Genomic DNA, 24,766 nt, shown 5'->3' on the forward strand with positions numbered 1-24,766 from the left:
CCGAGCAGAGCCGAGCAGAGCCGAAGGCAGCCGCCGGGCGGAGCCGAGCGCAGCCGAGGGGAGCCGAGCGCAGCCGAGGTGCGTGAGGCGAGGCCATGGCGGGCCGGGGCCCGGTCGTCGTGTTCGGGGCCACCGGTGAGCGAGGGCCCGGGGCGGGCCGGGGGCTGGGGGGGCTCGGCCCGGCGGCCCCCGGCTCACGGCCCCGCGTCGCCTCCCGCCGCAGGGGCTCAGGGCGGCTCGGTGGTCCGGGCCCTGCTGGCCGAGGGCAGCGGGGAGGTCCGCGCCGTGACGCGGAGCCCCGGCAGCGCGGCGGCCGCGCAGCTGAGGCAGCTGGGAGCCCGCGTGGTGGCGGCGGACCTGGACGACGGGCGGACGCTGGAGCCGGCCTTGGCGGGCGCCTACGGAGCCTTCGTGGTCACCGACTTCTGGAATCACTGCAGCCGGGAGAGGGAAGTGGAGCAGGTAGCGCCTTGCCGTCGCGGGCCCGGCGCCTGGCGGAGGTGCGGCCGTGTGGCAGCGGGGCGCGGCTGCTCGCGGAGCTCTTCCTGCAGCCTCGCCAGCCCCGCTGGCTCCGGCCTCTGGTCCGCAGCGGTCACCGGGCTTTGCAAATGGATCGGGTCCCGGTTCTTGCAAAGCCAGAACTCGTTCCCCGCGCCCACCTTGTCACACGCTGAGATGCCCTGAGACTCGGGGCGGTGGAGGGCACTCAGAGCACAGGGGTGGGCAGACCGCCCCGCAGAGCCTCCCTGGGAGGGAGCCAGGGCTGTGGCTGCCTGCGCTCCGCTGCACGCGCAGCTCTGGGGCCAAAACGTGTTACAGCATCAGAAATCCCAGGGTCTTCCCCAGCGAGAGGAGCTCATCCTAGGGGAGGCTGATGGCTTCAAAAGGTAAGATCTGCTAGGGCAGATCCCTGGAGGGTGCTTAGGGTTGGGGTTTGTGCACTCGGCGGAGGAGCTGGAGGGTTTGTGACCCCTTAAAGTAGGATGTACAAGCGGAGGACTGCTCCACCTGGCCAGCACACACTGCTGGGTCTGCTCAGCCCCGGTCCGGCTGAGGGCTCAGAGCATGAGGTGTGTGGAGCGTGTCCCCTGGTGTGTTGGATGCTGCCTGCCCGCCCAGTGGAACGAAGGGGAAGGGGTGTGTGGGGATGAAAGCTTGCGTGTCCCATGGGAGCCATGCTTCTCTTCGTGGCCGGTGTCACTCTTCACGCAGGGGAAGCGGCTCGCTGATCTGTCGAAGCGCCTGGGTTTGCGCCACGTGGTGTACAGTGGCCTGGAGAACGTCAAGAAGCTGACAGGAGGCTGCCTAGAGGTGCCCCACTTTGATGGCAAAGGCATGGTGGAGGAGTACTTCCAGGCCATCGGCGTTCCCACCACAGTTATCCGAATGCCGTGCTACTTTGAGAATTTTCTTTCTTGCTTCAAACCTGAGAAGGCGCCACAAGGAGATGGGTTTGTCCTGGGTAAGATGGAGCCTCTTGCTCTGCAGCTCGCTCTCCCAGCTTCTTGTCTGCTCAGTGCAAACTCCCTGGGCTGGAGGAACCATCCCCTCTGCGGGCTTCTCCGCAGTTCAGAACATAGAGGCTCAAAAGATCCTGGCTTTTCCACACCTCACGTTCAGAGGCAGGGTGCCAAAAACTGCAGCTTTGCATCCGGGGAGCTGGGCTCTCGCGCAGGGCTGCGCTCTGACCGGGATCGCTCTGTCCCCTACAGCGCTGCCCATGGGGGACACCCCCATGGATGGGATGGCAGTGGAGGACTTGGGGCCCGTTGTGCTCAGCGTGCTGAAGTCCCCGGAGGAGTACATAGGCCGCGTGATCGGGCTCAGCACTGGCAAGCTCACCGTGGCAGAGTACGCCGCTGCCTTCTCCCAGCAGACGGGCAAGACCGTGGAAGCCTCCAAGGTAGGAAGCACCCCTTGGTGCGTTGGATGCTGTTGAGGTAGGTGGGAAGCTGGGTCCTGTCTGGGACAACAGGCAGGGGCTGCAGCAGCTCTGCTCTGAGAACAAAGCACCTCTGATGCTCGCTGTAGCTTCTCCTCTGCCAGGGATAGGCAAGCAGAGTTTTTCTTCCCAGGCCTCCAGCACAGCACAGCAGCAGTGCCCCACACCTTGCTTCAGGCAGGGACAGCAGCTCCTGTGGTACCTGGTGGCAGCCCAGGCTGCTTGGGCTGCCCCAGAGCTCTCCCAGACCCCCCCAGGTGTTTCCAGAGCCCCTCAGCCATGGCTGTGCCTAGGGGCAGGGAAAGGCTCCTGCTGGCTGCCCTGGGCCTCGTCTGCTGGGGCGTGCGCGTGGCGTGTCTGAGCCTAAGCCTGGCTGGGGGCTGGCCCCGAGCAGCCTGGGCTGTCCCTGCCAGACAGGACCGCAGGGCGCTCAGTGGCACTGCCCTGCCACGTGGCTGTGGATCTGGGAGGCAGCTGCCTCGGGACGGATGCAGAACAAGCTCCTGAGCATCTGCTGTGTGATGGCCCCCTACGCACACCCTCCTCACACTGGAGGAGGGGTGGGCTGGGGGGGGGGGGACAACTGGTGGACCCTACCCAATAGACTCGCTGAGCAGCAGATCCTTCCTCACCCGTGGAAATTAATGCAGCAGGCTGCTATAATGCAGCCCTCTTCGGCCTCCCTGCATGGTGTAAGAGAGATGCCCTAGCACCCTCTGCCCTGTGAAGATGGTGCTTTTCCTCGATTCTCTCTGCAGATCTCACCAGAGGAGTATGAGAGACTTGGCTTCCCGGGGGCGAAGGAGCTGGCTGCGATGTTCCGTTTCTATGCCCTGAGGCCAGACCGCAACGTGGAGCTGACGATGAAACTCAACCCCAAGGCCCGCACCTTCCATCAGTGGCTGGCAGACAACAGAGCTGCTTTCTGACCTTTCCTTCTCTCATCTTCCACCCGAGCTTTTGCAGCAGGTAGCAGGACCTGGCCGAGGCCGTGAGCCACGCAGCTTTCTGCTCGTGCCTGGGGGTGGCTGACCTCCAGGAGCACGTGCAGGAGCAGCGTGCCGACTGGGCTGTAACTGCTCTGCACACCGTCTTTAGGGAGGTGTTTAGTAATTCTGGGTGTTTTCACATCTGTGGGATTGGTTTCTTGGGATTGGTTTCTTGGGACCACACGCTTCCCTAGGCAGCTCCGAGCACACTGCACAACGTTGGGCACTCAGGTCCCAGTAGCGCCGTGCCCACGCCAGGTACCCGCAGCAGCGCCCCAAAGCAGCGCCGGGGCAGGCTGGGGTTTCTCCTTAGCCCACGTTCAGGCATCACAGGCAGGGCGGCAGGCCTGGCTGCGTGTCTGCGGAGACAGCCCCAAGGGGTGAGAGCTCCATTCCTCAAGCCAGACAGCTCCCGGCACCTGCAGCCTGGCCTTTGGGCTCACAGGGCTGATTTCCAACACTGCCCTCAGTGGCTGAGTATAACTTTCACAATTGTCTTTTAAGACAATTAATTGTCTTTAACAATTTAAGACTTGTTTAAAAAGCTTTTTCCCTCACCCTCCCCTGACGGTACTGTTTGGGTGAGCTCTGGGCCACAGCTCTGGGCTGTCTTTGTGCTTGAAGTCAGGTGTGGGCACGACTCCGTTACCTAGCCCTGTGCCCCCAGCCCAGAGCCGACCTTCGTTCCTTGCCCGTCCCTGGGGTGGGGAAGGGAGCAACGACAAACCCACAGAGGCGGGATGGGGGAAGAGCAGACAAGGCAGCGAGGCGCAGCACGTGTTAAATATCTTTATCAATCTTATTTACATGGATACAGAATCACTTTACAGGCAATTTAATCAGGAGGCAACGCGTGCTTTTTTCAGCTAATTAAGAAGGGCAGGACTGCGACATGTTCTTGTTTAGCTGGTCGATTAGTTTGTGGGCTGACGGTACCTGCACGGCATAGCTAACAGCGGGCAACAGTAACCATGAAAATACTGCAAGAGCTCAGCTCCTCCTGGAAGGACTGATCCACTTCACTTGTATTCTCACACACGTAGAACAAGGACTCTGAACAATCATTTATGCTGTGGGTGTTGCACTAACAATAAATTTGTCCAAACTGGCAAAGGGCTTGGTGATAAATTTGTACCGGCTTAGAAGCAACAGCATCTCCGTAGTGACTTCAGTTGATTGAGGAGGGGGAGGAAACCTGAGGCAAAGCGCAGATCCCGTCGCTGCGCTTCGTGCAGGAAATCAGCAGGACTAAGAAACCCCAAGGCTGCTGAGGAAGCCGGGGCAGCTGGGCTCTGACAAGTCCCAGTGAAGGGGAGACATCCTGCTGCGAGCGCGATGCAGGGCGGCTAGAAGGGCGCAGGAGACTGTCTGTTGTGAAGACAGGCTTAAAAGCCACGGACACACTGAGTCTCCTAGGAGAAGATAAGCAGTGCCAAGTTCACCACGCACGTCTAGCATTCAGAGGGGCACCTGAGTGAACAGCAGCCATCTCGGGCTCCATACAGCAGACTGCTCCACTCTGTGCTGGGAGGACAATTCTTTATTTTCACATTTCCACTGGTTTGGATTCTAAGTAATTTTTCAACTTTTTTTTTAAAAAACAAAAACAAATAAGCTTCTAGCAGCAGTACGGACAGTGGAACAACCTCAGGAGACACCCACGTTACCACAAAGCTGGCATTTTCCATTGTTACCATTTCCTGGGACGCTGGGTTGCTACTGTATCGTGATGAGGGTTGGTGCCTCAGTGCTTTGTGGCCTCCAGCTGGGATTCTCGCTGTGCTGCTGACTGACATCCTTCGCTCCACAGAGCCTGCTGCCAGAAGGATTCATCCCCGACTGCTAAGATGATCTGCTGCTGCTGGCTCTTAGTTTCCAGTAGAACGTTTCCCTGCAATTGAAGCAAGCAAAATGTGTAATTTTTCCCGAATGCACCAGATTGAGGTGCGCAGCCCCTCCAGCCCGCTTTGGAGCACGAGCAAGTCCCCACCTGACCTGTGGTCACGCTTTGTCAGCCACAAGGGAGCGGACGAGTTTGAAGCTGAGCCCCTGGAATCCAAGGGGGCGTTTCCAAGTGGGCTGCTGTCAGCCCACGACCAGCACCAGAGGCTCTGCGGGCCCCTCCTGCACCTCCCAGCGGCAGCAGAACTGCCCGGCCCCAGCTTTGCCAGCTCACAGGAACGCCCTCAGTGCTTGGAGGAGGGACAGTCCCCGAGGGGACAAGTACTCCCAGGAAGCGGAGCTGCAGGGGAGGCCACCAACCTCCCTGAAGCTGTCTCCAGCGTTTCCTTTTCTGGTGCAGCAACAATGCAACTGGGGCCCTGGCTTTTTGCTCCAGGTCGCAGGGGACAGCTAGGGCTGGTCACATCGGTGGCTGGAAGGCCTGAGGCTAAGTGAGAAGCAATGCGCTGCTTTCGCTTCTTCCACCTCCCAAGAAGGGCAAGTTCTGCTCGGTGCGGGGGAAAGGCAACAACAAAACATAAGAGGCTTCCTACCTCGGATGGGGTATCAGGAGCTAAACATTTTCTTAAGTTTGGAAAGGAATCCCTCCTTGTTCTCCTCAGCCTCAGGCCTATCCTCGCCTGCGTCAGCTCTAGCCGTGGCCCTGCCACCTGGACACAAACAGCAAAGGGCTGCAGTCAGATACATTCCTCAGGCTGCCCCAGCTACGTCTCCCACCAGCAGCCAGCGCCCCTGACAAAGGGAGAGGGTTATTTTAGACTGGGAACGGTCGGGTCAGCTGGTTTCACCAGCACCCTTGAGTATCTCTCCATGAGGGGCTGCAGCAGGCAGCGAGCCACGGTACCAGGGCCGCTCTCTGAAAGCGCCGGGGAGCCTGGACCCCAGAAGGGGAACAGAAGGAGATCAGCCCAGGTAGCGGCGGTCCTTTCCCTTCTCCTCAGCCCTCCAGCTGCCAAGGGAATTCCTGTGCTCCACACAACCGGGGCAGAGGCCTGACATACTTAGAACACAAGCGCTTGGAAGCAAGAGTCTGCCACTGAAAGCAAGTTCTTGACTTCACCCTACAGAAGAGTAAGCTACGCTAGTGGTCCCTGGAAAAATCTGTCTGCCCATGTTTCACCGTCTGCGTCACGTTTAGGGCAAAGGAGTGCGAAACCACAGCAGGAGCCTGCTGTAAGTAATTCTCATGCAATGCTCAGACAAACAGTATCAAGGAGAAACTGAACTCAGGCTAGAATGAAAAAGGCTACAGATATTTCAGAACAAGTGTCCAGATAAGGAATCTTACTGGCAGCAGCTGGCAAAGTTTTCCTATATAAAAAAGTCCTGAGAAGTTTTTTGTCCTTCTGAGAAGTGGCTACAGCAAAAACAAAGGAAACCTCTTTGCTACTCTGTTTTTTTCTGCAGCCTAACCATCAGTAACAAAACCCCAAATCCTCCCCAGCCTTTCTTGGGACACAGAGGGCACAAAGTCCAGTCCTCCCCGTCCTCCCGCAGCCGACACCCGAGCCCAGACTGATGCAATGCCATGAAACACTGAGGCCTGCAGCAGAACGTGCCTCCATCCACTCAGGGTACTTTCTGCCTCCCAGAGCAAGGACAGGCTTTTCAGCAGCAGCCTGTCTCAATACTGCAAGCTACTGGCTTTGGTTTTAATCCACCTTGTTGCTTAATTGCATTTAAGATATCTCTGCCTTTCCCTCCAAGATGCATCTTTAATGTTACCTGAAGCGGAAAAGACAATCCCATTCACTTCTGTATCATCAAAGCACTATAAAACATAACACCGGTAAGTATATGGCAGATTCCACCTTCCAATATCCTGAACTTCCAATATCGTAGGCTTTGGCATCTGAGGTAGAGAGGACCTCAATTCCCACAACCATATAGCAGCTTTGAAAAGCTTACCTTTGCCTAGCTGTACACAGTCAAAAATGCCCTTTTTGGTTTCAACCAGAAATAAACCACAATCTAACAGGCATTAAGAAGCTCATTGTTCCAGTGTGAGTAAAGAAAGCACTGTTTTGCTAGCAGAAAAGACAAAATTTTTGTCTTGCCTTACTGTTCTGCATATATTTTGTCTGCAGCTGCTACTGCTGCAGGATACCTCACCACTGACACTTAAAACACAACTGCTGGATCCAAGGTTTTAATCTGGAACTGAAAAAGCAGCTTTACAAAGCTCCCAGCTGACTTCACGCCTTCCATCACGCTGGATGCTCTCTGCTGACTGGAGCCAACACCCAGCACCAACAAACCTTTCTAGCCAAGGCTTCCCCATGTGCACCAACTATGGCTCAGAGTAACCTTGACAGCAGTACTCCCCTGCAGCTTTCAAAGGGAAACGTCCCCACTGCAGCCAGAAGCAAGCGCTGAGGACGGATTAGCTCACGCAGAGAGCTGGCCTGAAGCACATTCACTTTTTCCACCTCTGCTACCATGACGAGTTACCTCTGGCCCAGGGGTAAAAGCCGGCAGCAGGAGGCATTCGTCACCACAGCGAGACTCACCAGAACTTGTCAGGACCTGGAGTATCACAGTACCTGCTCTTTGTTCACACACAGATTTTGCCCAGTGACTACCAGAGCAATGCTCCCTGGGAAGAGGCTTTATGCCACAGCCCATTAATATCTCACTAAAACTAATTTCAAAGTAACACGGCAGGTTGTGCTGACACGCCGTCCGACAGTCGCCTTGGCTCACCTTCCGCTGTCCCCCCTGAGCCCCCGGGAAGCATTGTGCTCTCCCACACCACCTCCCCGAGGAAGGAGCACTAATTCCCCCAGCCCACCTGATGCTGTATTTGTGACTCCGTTCACTGTGCCGTCCACATCTGTCTCGTCCTCGGCATAGCTCATCATTAAGGCTCTCTGGCGATCCGTCAGCCTCCTGCAGGTCAAAGACAGAGGTGTTGGTTACAGCTGCCTTTAGAGACATCGCCAGGCTTCCTTAACCTCCTCTGGCAGCACACACAAGAGGCAGCTACTGGAAGCACAAGATTAATACATCTGGCATTCCCTGAGAATCCCTGTGATCAATCTATAAAGAGCCAGCCCCAGTGGAAGAGGAGAGAGACGACCCACTACATTTCACCAAACTGTAGAGAAAAAGCAAAACCTTTTCAAGTGCTGAGAGAAACATCTGGAGCTGCAACAGAACAAACACCTGTGGGGGGAGGCCTCAGGAAATGAACTCCCTTGCTGCGTGCAGCAATGCAAACTAAAAAGTTTGCTTCACCACAGGAGCAGAGGGTGGTGAGGCAGCCTGAAAAGCAACTGCCAAGGACCTGTTACTTTAAGCTGCAGGTATAAGAGCACAGACATGTTGTAAGCCAGAACACTGAATTTACGTAACTGGGTTCCAGACGAGAAGTGGCAGAAATCCAGGTGCATGACTATTTATATATTTCTAGGGTTTAGGATTTTTACAGCTGTGTTGCCAAACTGTATTCTCAAAAAAAGCAAGCAAACAAACAAAAACCACAACAGAAGTCCAAAAGTCTACCTGTCTACCTCACACTAGGAAAAAAAAAAAAAGGCAGAGAAATGACTCTAACCGTCCAAGGAAAATTCAAAACAGATCTTGATAAAGCAGTAAGAAATTTTCACAAAATCTTTCTGAACATCTTTATTTTTTTTGCAAAAAGCTCAAGATTTCCCAGAAACTTGTGTTACTTACTGAGGAACTTTTATCTTTATGTGAATGTAGTGGTCTCCGTAGCCATAACTATTAACCTTGGGAATGCCTTTCCCACTCATTCGAATTCTCTGGTCTGGCTGAATACCAGGGGGTATCTGTGAACACACAGGGGACACGTTTGTTATTCCACCGTATGCATTTACACGGTAATTGTGTTGCATGTTTGTAATCAATTATTGCTCCAGCAGGCTTCAAAATAAGATGGGAGAGATCTGGTAGGTTCACGCATCTGAACACGTTCAGAGGCTAAGTCAACAACGATGGCAAAGCTTGTAAAGAACCTAGCAGGGTTCACCAGACTTCGGAAGGGATTTGTGCAGCAATCCACCCAGCCGCTCCTGTCCCTGTCCCCACACAGTGATCTGGAAAGGAGGTGGGCCCAAGCAGGTCGCAAGATACCTGACACTCAGTCCTGAAGAAGTCTGACACTTGATACTGGGGGACCGAGACAATTTGCACCATCTCTGCAGCAAAGTGGGGCTCTGATGTCCCACACTGAATTACGCCCGAGCTCTTCCACGTAACGGTACCTACCGTGATATTGATTGTCTCGTACAAGCCTTGACATCTGGCTGTACCTCCCAGAACAGCTTGTGCTACTGAAATAAGGAGGTCTGAATGGATATCTGCTCCATTTCTTCTGAACACGGAACTTTTTTGAACCTAAAAGGCAGGCAGTTCCAAAAAGTAGTGAGCGGAACAATACAAAGTTATCACGGTAAACTGCTTTGAAAGGTCTCAGCAGAAAGCACCAGAAAGCTGCAGCCAGACCCTTTACCACCCACAAACCGTGTGGCTAACAAGTCTAGGTTAACGTTCAGTCTTTTAGAAAATCACAGCTCTTGACATAACTGTAACTAGCCAGAGGCTTAGGGGGATGTCTGCTGCTTATCTCAGCAGCTCCCTCCTCTAATCCTGTTTGTTAATTCATCAGTGTCAGTACGATTCTGCAGAGACAAAGACAATGCTGTCTTGTCCAGTACCCCAAAAAAAGGAAAGCCTGAAGAGGGAAGCAGGAACCTTTGCGGTGGCCTCACAAGCTGGAAGAGAATTAAATCCTGCACCACCAAGGTACTGAAAAAAAGAGTTTTCTCCCTGACAGAGCCACATATAACAGGATACCTACGGGAGAAGAGGGCCCCAGCTACAAAGAATGTGCAAAGCAGCACTTAATGCAAATCTGCAAAAGGGTACTTGACCAGCCAGCCTCCCGTGCATTCCTCCAGCCCTCCCACCGCTGCAAGCAGACACCTCCTTCAAGTCTCCAAGTCAAATTCTAAAGGCACCAAGAACCTGCTCGGTGTTTTGATACACACTACCACAAAGGCCTCACCCCAGAACTAGCAGCACAATTCTTCATGAGCAGACTCGACTTGTTACAATGCAGATCTTCTGCTATCTCAGAAAGTTCACACGGATCACGTTACCTCAGCTGTTTAGAAGGATCACTTGCTCTTCCTCCTCCTGTTCCCCATTTTGTCGGACTTCCCAGGCAGTTGTGAAGGGAACAAGCAACCAACTTAATAATGGAAAAGAGCTTACGCTGTAACGATACGTACCCTGAATGTAATGAAAATTTCCTTCTTCCCCACGGGCATCCGAACTGTCTGCCCGTCCTCAACACCTGCAATCAGGAGAGAGAAAAAAAGGGGGAATGTTATCACGTTATCAGCACCCGCACACCACGAGCGGAAGCACAAGACCTACCAGAGGCACAGCGAGCCCCTCGCCACGAGCCCAGGACCGCAGCCAAAGGGCAGAGGTCCAGCACACACTGGTACCCCAGAGGTGATCGCTGCCCGCCGAGCAGAGCAGCACCCCTACGCAGGCTCAGTCCCTACAGAGTTCTCCTGAGAAACGCATCAGCCTAAGGAACACTGGGCAGCCTCTACAAGCTACAGGAAAATTACACGCTGGTTACCCAGGGCGGTCTCAAAGCAGCATCTTCAGTCCCACTGCTTGTTTTACCCTCTTTGGTGAGGGAAGCAATCAGCAAACTTTTCTGAGCTAAGCTAAGGCTTTCAAGACTCCCACCCTCTCCACCTGCTTCACCAAGGACAAATGAAAAAATCTAGTTAAAATCTTTTGAAAGTGTCACTCTTCAAACACTGCCAAGAAGGATCCATGCAAGAAACAAAACTTCATCTCAAAAAGGGCAAAGCAAATATTTTTATCTGCCAGGTACAAACGCACGGCCAGGAAGTTTCTCTCATTACTAATGCTTTCAATTACCAAGCTATTGATCTGCTTTGTTCTTAAGATTAAATTATCTGCAGCAAAACTTCTTTACATTGCCCTGACTTCTGTACCTGGCAGGGAACAGCCACGCTTTAAAGGCAAGTGCCTTGCTGTTAGCCCAGCAGAAATAAATGACTACAGTCCCTTTAACAGACGGCAGTGCACAAACACAACACTGACCAGCTGGCACCGGAACCACCACTGTCTTCTTCTGTTTGGTTTGCCCCCTTCCTCGACACACTAAACACGGGGTTGTGATGATGGAACCACGACCGCCACACCGTCGGCACGTAGATCGCATTACAAAGGGGCCCGTATTTATCGTTTCCTGGTGAAGAAAACACAATCATACAAATATTTAGTACCGAGGTGGTACTTTTCACCCCACTTTTCACAGTGACTGGCCCAGCAGACTTGAGACCTTCTAATCGCACATACAGCCTGACAGGACAGTTGAGGGCAGCGTTATCTTTTAACAAGGGGTGGAGCAGAAAACAGGCTCGGAAATCCAAAGAGGATGCTGCTTGTGAGAAGCTGGATCAGATTCAGCTTCCATTACCATATGCTGATTTCCACTGAAAACCATCACGACTATGAGCAAGCGTCTGCTGGCCTGGGGAAGGGAGACAACACTTTTCATCTCTAGGATATAACGCAAAAGAACAAGACTCCTCGCAGTGCTCTTTCACGTGGCGTTACAAACAACTGTATCTTGAGGAGCCCAAGGACAATCTACTTGCAAGAATTATTGCTGTATCCAGGAAAAGGTTACGGAGACTAAACTATGGACCAACCCGTCACACGAGGAGACAGTGGGAAAGGCTCGCCTTGTCCTCTGGCCAACTGTGCCCGTTCCGCACAGCAAGCTATTCTGGCCACAGACTGATCGCCAGTTTCCATTTTGATGCATGGAAAATCAAAAGCCCATTATTTCAAATTATTTCTTTACTAACTTCTTTACTTACTGTCAGCAGCATACATCTTCTCATTTCATGACTATCCTTAAGCTATCCTTGCTCCACCCTCCAGCCCTCAATTCAAAGTATGCCCAAGTAATGTCAGAATTGTTACATCAGGTAAATAACGGTATTTACCTGAAGGGTAAATATTACTGGTCACGATACCAAACTGACCTCGTCCTGAAGGCTACTGCTTTAGCTGGATAGAACATGCCTTTAACTTAGAAAAAAAAAAAAAACTCCTAGCGCAGATTAACATCAAGTCCACATTAACCTGATTTCACCCAAGATAAGCCGATGAGTGTAGTGAGAATTCTTCAGCGTGGAAGGGGCTGACTTGCCCCAGTAAGGAAGAGAGGCAGGTTCTGCTGCGCTTTAAGCACTCACCATGCCGGTGCCGTTGCAGTAGTGGCAGTGCTGTACTTTGGTACCAGGCTCGTTCCCTTTCCCACCACACCGCTCGCAGGAGTCATTGATGTTCACCACAATCTCCTTGTTCACACCTTTTGCAGCTTGGGTGAAGGTCAGTTCCATGATGTACTGCACGGGAAACACTGACGTCAGTCCACAACCGATGTGTGGTGGGGTCTTAAGCAAACTGGAATTGGTTTTGCCAAATATCAAACTGTGCTTAAATACGTCCGGGTAACAGAGGGGGAAAGAAACAGATGGATGCACAACTCGTTCGGAAATGTTCTGCCTCAATTTGGGAAGCAACAGCCTGTCTCATATAAATAAAAAGGATGGCAAACATTACAGGAACGATGATTATACCATTGTGTAACAGAAAGGAGATTTTAAAAGAGAAAAGACAAGTATAAACGCAAGTCATGTGTTTTTCTGCTCTCAGGAAAGACCTTTAGTATTTCCAAAGGTTTTACTGAACAGAAATACATCAACAGGTATGGGCGGAGGCTTTTGCTCCCAAAGAAAGCATTTGCTCTTCCTGAATAAACTCTTTACTCAGCAAGGGAATTCAGCAGAAAAGGTGACTCCACAAAAGAGGAAGTTCTGTTTGTACCAGGAAGGCCGTTCCCAGCTAGAAGCACTGAACGCCACACATCTCCGAGGGCGTCGCGTGAATCAAGGCTGTCAAGACTTAAAGAGCATTTAGCTGCAGCGCAAAGAACAAGAAATATTTTTTGCGTTATTATGGGCTCCACTGCAAAGTTAAGCCAATTAAGTTGCAAAATAAAGCCAATTAAGCAGTCAAATCCAATGCTGGAAGGCTCGTTTTATAGTTAAAAGGTATTCTGTGGTTTTTGTCATTACAGCACGAAGCAGACACATGCAAAGCAACTTAAAGCAGAAAAGTTGCCTATACAAAGATGGAAATTGTTTGGCAGCACTAACCGGGTCAGTAAACACCAGGAGAAGGAGCTGAAGTCCACAAAAAAATGCTCGGTCTGGAGGCGTGGAGAGGGTATCCGCACGGCTTACTAAAAATACCCCCCCACACACAGCAGGACGCTCACGTGCTGACGTTCCCAGAGCAAACGCTTTGCTTAACCTCGCTCTGGCAGCGATCTGACAGCCTGCTGCCCCGCTCCAGCTTTGCAGCTTCACACACCCAGGAAACGCGCGCATCTCGTTACCTCCTGCGGCTGGTCGAAGACGTTCTGGAAATCGCCGAAAGGGGACCCCGAAAACTCGCCAAAGATTTTCCTGAAAAGCTCCTCCGGATCAATCGATGGACCGCTGCTCCAGTACTGGCGCCCAGCACCGGCACCAGCACCCGTTGCGCCAGGATCAAAACTAGCTGTCCCATACGCGTCGTACTGCTTCCGCTTCACTTCGTCGCTTAATACCTTGGAGGCAAAGAACGATGCCATCAGGACACCGACCAGGCCCCGAGCAGCCTGGCTGTCCTGGGCAGCCCCCCCAGGGGAACTCAGGGCTGTTTGTCACCAGACGGCGCTTGCTCAGACCTTCATGTCCTCAGGAAGCGCGTCCCAGCCTTCGCGATCATACAAATTATCGAAAAGCTTGTCATTAGCAAGACGACAAGGTCTTACTGGTTCATAACAAGCAGGAAGAACTTATGTTGTATATTTCATTGCTTGTATGTTGAATGAAAGTTGGTGGTACGAGTGCTGGAGGAAATCTGAAACCTGCCAGAGTGCAAGCCAGCACAACACAAGGTGGAGAGCAGAAACGGAGCTGAAGCACAGTGGAACGTACCTTTGTCTCAGAAAGCTGGTAACTGCTGACAGGTTTGTTTGTTTGTTTATTTCACCTACGCGCGAACTCCACCGCAGAAACCACCTTTCCCAACTGTGCCAGTCCCTCATTGCTAAGAGCCAAAAATGCAATGAGCCCAAAATACGATCAGGTAAAACAGAAATCTGCGCTAAATAACTCGCTGTAGACACCTCTAGGGCAGCTGCACTCACACCTGAAGCACAAGACGTCAAAAAGCAGCTGTGCTTTTACAACAAACACAAGAAGACGCAGTATTTCCACTCCGTCTACTCCAAGAGCTGTTCCCACCTCTCTTCCCTCTCACGGCAATAAAACCCCGCACGTTACCTCATAGGCTTCTGCCAGCTGCGCGAACTTCTCCTTAGCTTTGGGGTCGTCCTTATTTGTGTCGGGATGGTATTTCTTCGCCAGCTAAACGAGAAAAAACCCAAGCGTTAGAGACAGACAAGACCAATCTCGCAGGCGGCAGGCGAAGCTCGGTGCCTGCGCCCTGGGGGACGGAGCCCCTCGGGGGGACGCCCCGGGGGGGCGGCGGGGCCGTGCCTGGTAGTAGGCCTTCTTGATCTCCTTCTGGCTGGCGGAGCGCGGCACCCCCAGCACCTGGTAGTAGTCCTCCTTGGCGCGGGCCGCCGCGCTGCTGTGGAAGGAGGCGGCCGGGACGCGGCTCGGCCCTGCGGGAGGAGGAGAGGGGCGGTGAGGGGGCGGTGAGGGGGCGCCGGGCGGGCAGCGGGCGCCCCTCAGCCCCCGAGCCCCCCTCGGGCCCCGCCGCCGCCGCCCAACCCCGCTCCCCGCTCACCCGCGGCCCACGGCCCGGCGCACAGCAGCGAGGGGCGGCGTGCGGCGGGTCCCGGCGCGGGGCCGAGCCCGCGGAGCAGCCACACCAGCGGCAGCCGCAGCGCCCCCCGGCCCCGGCCCCGGCCCGGCCCCGGCCCCGCCGCGCAGCCCCGCGCGGCACCGGCGGCGGCCCCCAGCCAGCGCGCGGCGCTCCCGGCCGCCATCTTGGCCCGCGCGCGGCGCTGCGCGTGCGTCACGGCGGCGGGGGGGGGGGGGGGGGAGCGCGGTGCCGCGCGTGCGCAGTGGCGGGGGGGCGGTGAGGGGCGGGGGGTTCGCGCTGCGGGGCTCGGGACCGCCCTCCCGGGCACCCCGGGGCCGTGGCCGGTCTCCTGCCGCCCGGGCGGGGCGCGGGCAGCGGGCTGAGGCGCAGGTTCCTCTCGCGGAGGTGGCCGCGCTCCCGCAGAGCCCGCGGTGAGGGCAGGAGCTGTTCCCGATTCCTGCCCAGCGCCCATCTCCCGCCTCCGTCACCGGGGCCGCTGCCGCCGAGCCCCGTCAGCGGGGAGCGCAGCACACACACACACACAGCTGCCCACAGCCCTAGCGAGACACCGGGGCGGCAGGGCCCGTCCCGGGGCTCGCCGCGCGCCCGCGGGCCGGGTGCCGGTACGCAGCACCCGGACCGCGGGCGGCGGAGCCTCGGCGGGCCTCGAACCCGCGGCCCTTGGAGCTGCCTCGGGGTGGGGGGGGTGGGGCGCCGCGCCCGGCCCGGCTCGGGGGCGTGGTCAGCGCGGAGGGGGCGGGGCTAGGGCGGGGCCGGCGGCTCGGCCCGGCTCGGCTCGGCTCGGTTCGGCTCGGGCGTCCCGGTTCGGCCCGGCTCGGCTCGGCTCGGTTCGGCTCGGGCGTCCCGGTTCGGCCCGGCTCGGCTCGGCCCGGCTTGAGGGTCCCGGCCCGGCTTGAGGGTCTCGGCCCGGCCCGGCCCTGCTCGGCTCGGCTCGGCTCAGTTCGGTCCGGTCCGGCCCGGCTCGGCTCGGCTCGGGATTCCCGGCCCGGCCCGGCCCGGCGCACCATGAACCGCTTCAAGGCGTCCAAGCTGCGGCACACCGAGGCCCGGCTGCCCCGCAGGGAGGTGAGCGCGGGGGGCTCGGGGCGAGCCGGGGCTCCCCGGGCGGGGCCGGGCGCGGCGCGGTGCGGCGGGGCCGTGCTGGGGCGGGCGGCACCGGCCCGGCACCCGCGGGGCTCCCGGTGCCCCGCGCCCTCCGTCCCCGACCCCTCCAGCTCAGGGATGCCGGCTGGGTTGTGCTGGGCCAGGCGGGGGCTGAGCCTTCCCGGGGCGCGCAGCCCTTGCGGGGGCTCCCCGAGGCCGCTCTGGTTCCCGGGGGCGGCACCCGGGTGTGGGGTGCGGCGCCCTTCGGCGTGGGCTGTGGGGCCAGCAGCGGGTTGGGTGATGCTGCGAGAAATCTTGGGGTCTCGCTGCCTTTGGAAAAGGTTTGGGCCCCCCAGGGGCACGGATGCGTTCATCTCCCAGCCCGTGGGCTTCAGCGCGCTCCTTCCCTTTACCTTCCCGTCCGAGCTGCCCTTGCACAAGCCTGGCCCGTCCTGCACCCACACCCCTGCAGGCCTGCCAGCACCCGGCGTGTCCCTCTGGGGGTTGATGCAGGGTCGGAAGGGATGTGGCTGCCCCCGCGCGTGTGCCCAGCCGGCCCAGAGAGCACACGCGGGTGCCGGGACTGTGACAGCCCCGCGGCAAAGGTCCCAGGGGCCCGCAGGCAGGGGCGTCCCCGCACCCTGCTGGGGGAGCTCTGGGGGACGTCAAGGGCCCTGCGTGCAGGGAGACATCTGCTCGGCCTCGGCAGCCTGCGTGGGACGGGGCCTCCCTTAGGGCATTCCCCATCCGGGCACGAAGCGTGCCCCAGGGAGCCAGGCCTCGTGCCCCAGCCCCGTGGGCAGGACTCGTCCCCACGCGTCTCGGGAAGCGCCTCGCGTCCCTGAGCGTGGCCGCTTGTTTACCGAGGCGAAGGCAGACGCTTGACCTGGCCGGATCAGGAAGCACGGCACAGACACGAGGATCGCATCTGGGTCGCTTCTCCCCCCCGGCAGCCTCCGAAGGGCTCTGCTGGCGGAGACGCCCTGAGGGGCTGCGGCTTGTTGCAGGGATGTGGCCGGGGTGTTCACCTCCCCCGGGTGCGGGAAGGGTTAAGGGGCCTGCCACCAAGCAGGCTGCTGTGACAGGGACCAGAGGAAGTGCTGCAGGAACCGCTCGTCTCTGTCAGGCCCCAAAAGGAAGCCGTGCAAAGAGAGGAAGCGCAGCTCTCGCTCCTTGTGGGGTTGTGCAGCTCCCGTCCTGCAAAGGGCTCTGTGTGGGACGCGGGCACACGCTGCAGCAGTGCTGGTGGCCCTGCTGGCACCCGTCCAGCGCCCCGCTGTCGCCTCTGCACGAGGGTTGGACTTGGCCCCGGGTGTGCCGGGGAGCTCCCACGGGCCTGCGGTTGCGCACTGATGTCGCCTGGAGCAGGTCCGGCCGATGTGAGGCTTCTCGGTGCCCCGCGGGTGCCATGCTCAGGCACAGAGGTGGTGGGGAGCGAGCAGCCGTGTGGGATTTTGGCTCAGGAGCTGTGGTTTCATGGAGAGGCAGCGCTAGGAGCTGGGGTGCTCCCAGCCCTGCAGAGTAGCAGCAAAGCTGGCCCCGCAGCCCCAGCCCCTGTGATTTTATGGATGGAGCAGGAACAGCCGCATTGCTCCATCCCTCCCTGAGGACAGGGCCCTACAAACGTGCCTCCAGGTGGAGCCAGGTCCCTCGGTGAGGTAGCTCTGTTGGGACTGAAGGTCTCCAGCAATGCAGTGTCAATGCTTCGTGCTCTCCCCTCCAGCCATGCGCTGACCAAAGCGCCAGGCCCCTCCGAAGCAGAGGCATCTCGTAACACAGGCTTTTCTCTCCATCCCAGGCCTGGATTGGGGGTCTCCGAGCTGGCTCCGTCGCGTCCTGCGGGAACCACGTGAAGGCCAGCTGCCACTGGGTAGCGTTCAGCGCCGAGACGACAGGTGAGGATGGGGAGGTGGGATGGGTTTGTCCCCGGAGCTGCGGTCCCTCGGGGCTGGCTGGCAGCTGCATAGGGCACAGGAGGCACACGGGTACATGGAATTCCCCCAGAGGTGCTGGCAGTCCCGCAGGTCCGTCTCTTTGGATTGCAAAGCTGGGTGCTCCCTGCTGCGTCCCGGGGATTCCTGGGAGCTCCTGCGGGCAGCGGCCAGGCTGTGGGTGGCCGGTGACCTGCGGCTGTGTCTTCTCCTGCAGGTGTGCTGGGCATCGTGCCGCTGGAGGGCACCAAGGATGGAGGCAAGAGGACCGTGTCTCAGCTCTGCTGCCACTCAGGTGAGCTGGGCGTCTGCTGAGCCCAGTCCAGCTCGTCCTGTACTCCACAGCGCTCTGCACTGGGGCACCGAGGTGGCGGGTGCCACCTCCACAGCAGGCGTTTGGCCCAGCACGGCTGTGCAGGGGGGCTCAGGAGCTACTTCTCAGCCTGGGCTCACCCGGGGATGCTGCGTTGGGCCATCTGTGTCCTGGGAGAGGGGCTGGCAGAGCTGCTGGAGTCCCCAGGGACCACCACCCGCAGGCAGGGTGACCCAGACACGTCCCGCTCCCGTGTGAGGCAGGGACCTGCTGAGTTCAGAGCCGTGGAAGCTGTGAGCGCTGAGGACCCTCTCTCAGTGCCCTGCCCCCCTGTGTCGCAGTAGGGCATTGGGACATTGCCCACCTGCAGCATCCGGGCAGCTGTGCGTAGCAGAGGGGTTGTAGAGAGGCCAAGCTGAACACGAGGGGCTCAGCAAGGTCGATCCCGGTCCTTTCGCCTGTAGAGCTGCCGAGTGGTCTCAGGCTCCTGGGGACCTTCCTCCAGCACGCCCTTCCCGTGTCACTCGTTGTGTGCCCTGGGCTTCCCAGTACAAAATGTGAGCGGAGCAAACCGGTGGGAAAAGCGCCCCTGGAGCATAATTCTAGACTCGACTCACCTCGAGCATCCTGCAAAAGGCTCTTGGAAGACACCCGAGGAGCAGCAGCAGAGCAGCCCCGGGGCAGGCAGCCTTGCAGGAGAAGCACGGGAGCAGCCCAGCACCAGGCCGGTGGAGGAGCTGGGATCCCGGCGGTGTGCAGTCGGCTCCAGCGACAAGGGGAATGGGAATGGGAACGGGAATGGGCTGATGGCCGCATGGCTCTGAGCAGCTCTGACCCGGCCGAGCGAGTGCTGCAGGGAGAGGCGGCTGGCAGCGGTGGCTGAAGGCACGGGGAAGGAGAGGGGGAGCCTGGGGCACCCTTCCCCTGGTGTCTGCGGTGTGCTGGCTGCCCATTTCCCCAAACACTGCGACAGACAGAGCATCAAGATGGGAGCAGGCTGCTGAGCCGCTCCCAGCGCCGCCCTGGTGCGTGCGGTGCCTCGGCAGGGCTGCGGCAGCGCGCAGCGTGCGCAGGCTGGGCTCTGCCCGCCTCGGCTCTGCCCGGTGCACCGCGTCTCCTCCAGCCGGGGTGCCGGCAGGCGAGAGCTGCTTCACGCTGGCGCGGAGGCCAGCAAAATCCTTCTGTAAGCGAGGCAAGCCAAGGCAGGGAGCTGGAGCCCGGCGCCGCGGGGAGGCCCTGTCCGGGCAGCAGCGGGCTGGCTGCCTCCCCACACCCCGCGGTGCTGCGCTGCCTCCTGCTGCCTCCCGCTGCCTCCCCGCCTGCCACTGGCAGAGCCAGGAGGGTTTGGGCTCTGCCCCGGCTGGCCGGACTGACCTGAGTCCCTCTGGTGCTGCCGTAAGGGCAGCCGAGCTGCCACTGGAACGAGGAGGCTTGAAGCTTCCCAGCTTCCTCGGGCTACTGTCAGGCAGGGCTCCTCGCAGGGTTGTTTGCTGCCCTTTCTTGGGGCTCAGCCCATCATCCGCTGGGCTCGTTTCAGCCCCCTTTCTGGGCTTGTTGCCCTTCCAGAACTGTTTTGCAGCCTCCGTCCTGTCCTGGCAGACATCCCTGTGCCACCAAGCTCCCCGAGTTCCCGGAGGAATGCTCGGTGGGGCCGGCGGCGCACGCAGCCAGCGCAGCCGTTAATGAGATTTCAGCGCAAGCCCTTTGAAGCCGGCCGTGCCCGGGAAATGCCTCCCTTCGGCATTCAGAGCAGGGGAGGGATTTTTCTCTCCTCCCCGGGGCAAACACGGCAGATAAGTCAGGAGCTGGAGTAAGTTGCTTTTCTTTTCGTGCCTTCTGGGCCCGTATCTCCGCAGCCTCGTGGAAGCGGAAAAGTACACAGTGACCCAGTTTCCCGAGCGTGCCGATGCACCGGAGGGGCTCTTAGTGCCGGTGCCAGCCCAGCCTTGCTCCCGCGGGGCTCTGCCGCCGGCACGCTGCTCAGGGCCGTTACAAAGGGAGCGTTGTGACCAGCGCGGGGCCGACACAGAGGCCCTTGTGCCATGCGTGCTTCTCCTGCCTCCCCAGGCTGCTGCGGCTCGGCTCTGGGGACGTCTGTTGTGAAATTGGAGCCAAAGCTGGGTGGCGGCACCTCGAAGAGGGGAATGCAGCTGTGGTGCGCTCAGGGCTCCCCGAGGGACAGCGTGGAGGCTTGCAGCAAAGCTGAGCTGCCCCAAAATACCTTGGTGGGGCTGGGTCCCCCGAGGGGACCTTGCTCCCCGCGTGTGCATGACAAGGGTCTGAGACTGGGGGACAGCAACGGGGGGCGAACGTGCTGTCTGCGGGGGGCTCGGCAGAGCGGTGGTGACGCGGGGCTGGACCTCTGCTCCTCTCCTTCCAGACGTGGTGACAGACTTTGACTTCTCGCCGTTCGATCAGCTCCTGCTGGCTACGGGCTCTGCTGACGAGACGGTGAGTGCTCGGTGCCGTGGGGACCCACGGGGCCACGCTGTCCCCACCCCGGCGTGACCCTGGGCTTCGCTGCAGAGCTTGGGGAGGTGGATCCAGAGAGACGGGAGGGCGAGGAGCCTGGGGAGGAGGGTGCCAGCCTCGGAGAGCAGTGTGGGCAGTCCCTGGGTTGTAGGGGACGGGGCAGAATGATGTGAGGGACTCAGGCACGTCCACGGAGGATCAGCCGTCTCCTGTCACCCGGGACGCCTGCAGCCCCAATCCCACCAAGGGTCACGCGATGAGGCTCACCTGGTGTCCCATTTTCCTGGCTCTGGGTAGAAGGCACCAAAGCCTGGAAGAGCAGCAAGCACCACCTGCTGGCTCCGTGCTGACGCGGAGAGCTGCCTGCGGGGTGCAGGGCCAGGGCCGGCTCACCTGCCTGGGGGCTGACCCGCGTCTTCTGGGGGCCGCAGGTGAAGGTTTGGCGCCTGCCCGAGGGCGGCCAGGACCTGCCCAGCAGCGCGGGGCTGACGCTGGGGCCCGGCGGGGGCCCGGTGGACGTGCTGCAGTTCCACCCCACGGCGGACGGCGTCCTGGCCAGCGGCGCGGGGAAGCGAGTCACCGTCTGGGACGTGGGGCAGCAGCAGCCGCTGGCAGGTAGGCGCGTGGCAGACGCGGGTGCCATTGGCCCCTGAGCAGCCGGAGCTGAGCTGCCCTGGCGTGGTGGCTCCTGACCTTCTGTTCAAGCTGCCAGGGGCGCGGGGATGCTCCTGCACGGCTGCAGCCGTGTCCCCAGGGGGTCCTGGCCTCAGCTTTGGCAACCGCAGGCCCTCCAGAAAGGGCAAATCATTTCACCTGGGAAACGCTGGAAAAAATGGGTAGCAAAAAGCGATGGCTCCTTCCCGGAAACCTCTCTGATGGGCTGCAGGGTCGGGGTTTCCCTGGCAGAATGTCCCTGGAGATCCCTGGGTCACGAGGGCTTTACTGGGAGGCTTGCAAGAGGAGACTGGGCAGGGGAAGGCTGCAAATGAAACCTGTGCTCCCCCAGCAGCGTGGGGTGTGTGGGCAGGCAGGCTGGGCTCGCAGGGGCTCAGCACACCAGCACCACCTTGGTTTGGGTTTTGAATTTAGTGGCTTTGAGTCCAGAAGAACCAGCAACTGCCTCGCGATCTCCGTGTGGCAAGCACCCAGTCCACCTGGGGGAGAGAAATCTGCTTTCTCGAGCAGAAGCGTGTCATTTGGCCAAACCAAGCCGGTCGGGTGGAAACCCAGCGGGCAGCGTGGTGCCGAGGGGCGCTCCTGCTGGGAAACCGTGCCAGCCCTGCCCTCCTGCTCTGGCTGCCCAGGGCTGGGGTGGGGAGGTCCTGCTTTGTCCTGCGGAGCACGAAGCGGGTGCCCAGCCCCACGGGAGGCCCTGATCATGCTTTCCTCTCCCAGCACTGGAACCTCACGGGGACCAGCTGCAGAGCCTGTCGTGGAAGCGAGACGGCCGCCTCCTGGGCACCTCCTGCAAGGTGAGCAGCGCAGCCGCCCTCGGCCGTGCGCGGGGAGGCTGCTGAGCGCCGCGAGCACCTCAGCGGGCATCTCCCGTCCTCCTCCTCCTCCTCCTCCTCCTCCATGGGGACTTTGCTGGGCTCTGGCTGCCCTGCGTGAGGTGCTGGCCGGGCTGCTCGCAGAGTGCTGCCTGTCACCCACGCACCGTGTTGCTGGTGGCCGTGAATCCGCCTCGAGGAGCGCTGGCTGCTTGGCTGAGCGCAGGGGCTTTGGAAGGGGGGAAACCTCTTTGTGGCACGGCTGGGCTAACCTGCTCCTGGGGTGCGCACGGTGACCCCGTTTTGGGGAGAAAAGGCACAATCGGAGCCCGGTGAGAGGCGCTGAGCAGCGCTAGATGGCGCCTGCTGCTCGCCGCCGGCGTGCGGTGCCGGACAGGCGGTGCGCAGGGTGCGTGGAGGCCTTGTGTGAAGGCCTTGCGTGGAGGCCTTGCCTTGTGTGGAGGCCAAGCGAGCAGGACCAAGCATGCGAGCCTGGCTGAGCGAGCAGCCGCGGTGTCGGGCTGTCCCGTGGCGGGGTCGGGCCATCCCGCATGCACCCTCCGGAGGGGACGTGGCTCAGCCACGTGGGGCAGGACGGCCCCACTGGCCCCACGGCGCTGCCTGATCCGACAGATACAAAACGTACGGGTCCGTGGCACAGCTTGGTAGTGAGTGCTGCTGCCATGAGGGCCCGGGCGGGTCGGGCTGGAGCGGTGTGACACTGCAAAGAGCAAAGCTGGCTCCAGGGCACCTCCCCGCCGCATCCCACCCGTCTGGCTGTGGGGTGCTGGGCAGGGAAAGGCTCACCACACCGCCCTCAGGGTGCTGGAGAGCGGTGGGAGGATGGGGGCTGGGAGGTCAGCTATAGCCCTGGGTCTGCTTTGGAGGGAGGGTAGTTGTGGGGGTGTCTTGGAGCAGTTTTGGGGGTGTGGGGGCCCTGGTGAGGCCATGGGGATGTGCCCATGCCTGCAGCATGGGGCAGGACCTGCAGGGTGCCCTGCACGTCGTAGGATCCGGCACTATGGGGAGGAGGAGGCTCGCTGCAGCCCTCTGCTTAATATGGCCACACATCCTGCTGGCCCTGGGGTCCTTAACCCCTCTCTGTTTTCTTTTTATCTCAACAGGACAAGAAGCTGCGGATCTTTGACCCCCGAGCCAGCCCGGCTGCATCCCAGGTACCGTCCTTCCCGGCTGCGCCGTGCGGCGCGCTGCAGGCAGCCCTGCCCGGCCGGGGTGCTCGGTGCCCCCAGCTGTCCCAGCCCTGGCAGGGCTCGCAGACACTCCGAGGGGCCCTGGTGGCAACGTGGTGGCACAGAGGGGACAGGGCTGCCTCCTTCTTGGCCCCGGTGACATTCACCACATGGGGTCCCTGCCCTCCCGCTGGAGCTGGTGAGCACTCCCGGTGCTCCGGCACGCTGGTGCAGGGCAGGAGGGACTCGCGAGGGCTTTGGCACCGTCGCCTTCCCACTGAGGAGCCCTGCGGGCAGCGGTCCTGAGCCCTGCAGGCACGAAGGCTCCAGCGTGGCTGCGGGCTCCTGGGCTTTGTGTTGCCGTGCAGGGGCTGAGCAAAAGGCTTTTGGGAACAAGGACTTGCCAAGGGTGAGGCTGGGCAGCTGGATCTGCACAGCTCAGCAAACAACAGTGATTAGGAAATAAGTAGAGGACTTGGGCCTTGCCATCAGCGTCAAGTTTAAACAGCCTCTTATTAGAGGCTTCCTGTGGCTTTGGGGCTCTGGCTGCCGGCAGCCGCCGTCCCTCCGTGCAGAAGCGGTGGGAGGCATTTGGGAGGGGAGGGAAGCAGTGGAGACCAGGACAGGACGGCGGCAGCAGGCTCCGCCGGTCCTCGCACCTCTCCTGCCACTGGCGTGCGCCTGCCCCTGGGCTCGGGAGGCCAGCCGCCTCCGGTGCTCGAGTGCTTGGCTCCCAAAAGGCCCAGGGGCGCTCTCTGCGGGTACAAGAGGTGCTCTGACTCTCCACGCAGCCGTGTAAATACAGCAATAGAATATATTTACATAAACCCGGCGATTGCATATGCAACTGAGCTAGGGTGAAGTGCTCCCCGCCCTCTGAATCGCTTCGGGAGCCGCTCAGCATCGCGGGGAGGTGCCAGCCCCTGCTCCCAGCTTCACCCCGTGCCCACCCTGCCCGCCCCCCGTTCTTCCCCCGCCAGACCTGCCGGCTTGGGGACCGGCGTTTCTGCAGAGCCGCGAGCTCCGTGGGCTCACGCCAAGTCTCCTAGGGAGGGTGGACTCCGTCTAGCTGAGCTATTAAAAATAATGTGTGAATGATGGTGTCTGTTCAAAGCAGGCAGCTCACTTCCCTCCGCTGCCGGCTGAGCCAGACTGGGTCCGGCGCGGAGCCCTGGCCGGCGCTCGGTTTGCCAAGAGAAATATGCACCTTCGCCGCCGCTGCCGAGAAGCGCAGCACCGCAGCCGTAACCCCGTCCGGCTGAGATTTGATGAAGATGTTTAGTCTTGGAGAAGTACTGCGCCGAAGGGGAAAACTTTAAAATGCCATAAATCCTCTGGAAGCTTGCGCAGGGCTGGCTTAGCCAAGAGGAATAACACTCCTGTGTTTTGTTTTTTTTCCCCCTGTTGCTGGAGGGCCGGGTTGCTTGGAAGGGCTCCTTCTCCCCGGAGCCAGCGTGGTTA

At 59.4% G+C, this 24,766-nt stretch overlaps 3 protein-coding genes across 5 annotated transcripts in view; 2 read left to right on the forward strand and 1 right to left on the reverse strand.

Moving 5' to 3' along the window:
- Nucleotides 1–7: 7 nt before the first annotated feature.
- Nucleotides 8–4,044, forward strand: NMRAL1 (NmrA like redox sensor 1). Its single transcript, XM_080556404.1, has 5 exons — nucleotides 8–135; nucleotides 224–462; nucleotides 1,213–1,462; nucleotides 1,713–1,903; nucleotides 2,701–4,044. Exons 1-5 carry the CDS (start codon nucleotides 96–98, stop codon nucleotides 2,869–2,871), a joined length of 891 nt encoding a protein of 296 aa, XP_080412530.1. The 5' UTR covers nucleotides 8–95; the 3' UTR covers nucleotides 2,872–4,044.
- DNAJA3 (DnaJ heat shock protein family (Hsp40) member A3) lies at nucleotides 3,707–15,480 on the reverse strand. Of its 2 annotated transcripts, XM_080556379.1 has the most exons (12): nucleotides 14,788–15,480; nucleotides 14,535–14,662; nucleotides 14,319–14,402; nucleotides 13,385–13,597; nucleotides 12,177–12,329; nucleotides 11,011–11,158; nucleotides 10,152–10,216; nucleotides 9,127–9,255; nucleotides 8,572–8,687; nucleotides 7,685–7,782; nucleotides 5,427–5,543; nucleotides 3,707–4,822 (listed from the first exon to the last, which is right to left on the reverse strand). In XM_080556379.1, exons 1-11 carry the CDS (start codon nucleotides 15,275–15,277, stop codon nucleotides 5,440–5,442), a joined length of 1,728 nt encoding a protein of 575 aa, XP_080412505.1. In that variant the 5' UTR covers nucleotides 15,278–15,480; the 3' UTR covers nucleotides 3,707–4,822; nucleotides 5,427–5,439. The 2 variants fall into 2 exon arrangements, with proteins under 2 accessions (XP_080412505.1, XP_080412506.1); XM_080556380.1 differs by lacking the exon at nucleotides 5,427–5,543 and having other exon boundaries at nucleotides 14,788–15,004.
- Nucleotides 15,481–15,575: 95 nt separating this feature from the next.
- The window catches only part of LOC308178189 (coronin-7-like), a 40,534-nt gene continuing 31,343 nt past the window's right edge, over nucleotides 15,576–24,766 (forward strand). Inside the window, exons 1-7 of one of the 2 annotated variants that reach the window (XM_080556410.1) lie at nucleotides 15,576–15,891; nucleotides 17,708–17,804; nucleotides 18,058–18,135; nucleotides 20,534–20,604; nucleotides 21,057–21,240; nucleotides 22,021–22,097; nucleotides 23,240–23,290. In XM_080556410.1, coding sequence (XP_080412536.1) covers nucleotides 15,832–15,891; nucleotides 17,708–17,804; nucleotides 18,058–18,135; nucleotides 20,534–20,604; nucleotides 21,057–21,240; nucleotides 22,021–22,097; nucleotides 23,240–23,290 — 618 coding nt within the window. In that variant the 5' untranslated portion in view covers nucleotides 15,576–15,831. The remainder of the gene's footprint in view (nucleotides 15,892–17,707; nucleotides 17,805–18,057; nucleotides 18,136–20,533; nucleotides 20,605–21,056; nucleotides 21,241–22,020; nucleotides 22,098–23,239; nucleotides 23,291–24,766) is intronic. The other variant, XM_080556409.1, reaches the window with a different exon arrangement.

The sequence above is a fragment of the Anser brachyrhynchus genome, assembly GCF_964034855.1.
Source record: "Anser brachyrhynchus genome assembly, chromosome: 15".
Classification (NCBI taxonomy): domain Eukaryota; kingdom Metazoa; phylum Chordata; class Aves; order Anseriformes; family Anatidae; genus Anser; species Anser brachyrhynchus.

Coding starts and splice junctions, on each gene's coding strand:
- NMRAL1 (XM_080556404.1), top strand. CDS start 96: ATGGCGGGCCGGGGCCCGGTCGTCGTGTTCGGGGCCACCG. Junction 136..223: donor CGTCGTGTTCGGGGCCACCG/GTGAGCGAGGGC, acceptor CTCCCGCCGCAG/GGGCTCAGGGCGGCTCGGTG. Junction 463..1,212: donor GGGAGAGGGAAGTGGAGCAG/GTAGCGCCTTGC, acceptor CTCTTCACGCAG/GGGAAGCGGCTCGCTGATCT.
- DNAJA3 (XM_080556379.1), bottom strand. CDS start 15,277: ATGGGCGCTGGGCAGGAATCGGGAACAGCTCCTGCCCTCACCGCGGGC. Junction 11,159..12,176: donor ACTGCAACGGCACCGGCATG/GTGAGTGCTTAA, acceptor TTTCTTCACCAG/GAAACGATAAATACGGGCCC. Junction 10,217..11,010: donor GGTGGTTCCGGTGCCAGCTG/GTCAGTGTTGTG, acceptor TCCTGATTGCAG/GTGTTGAGGACGGGCAGACA.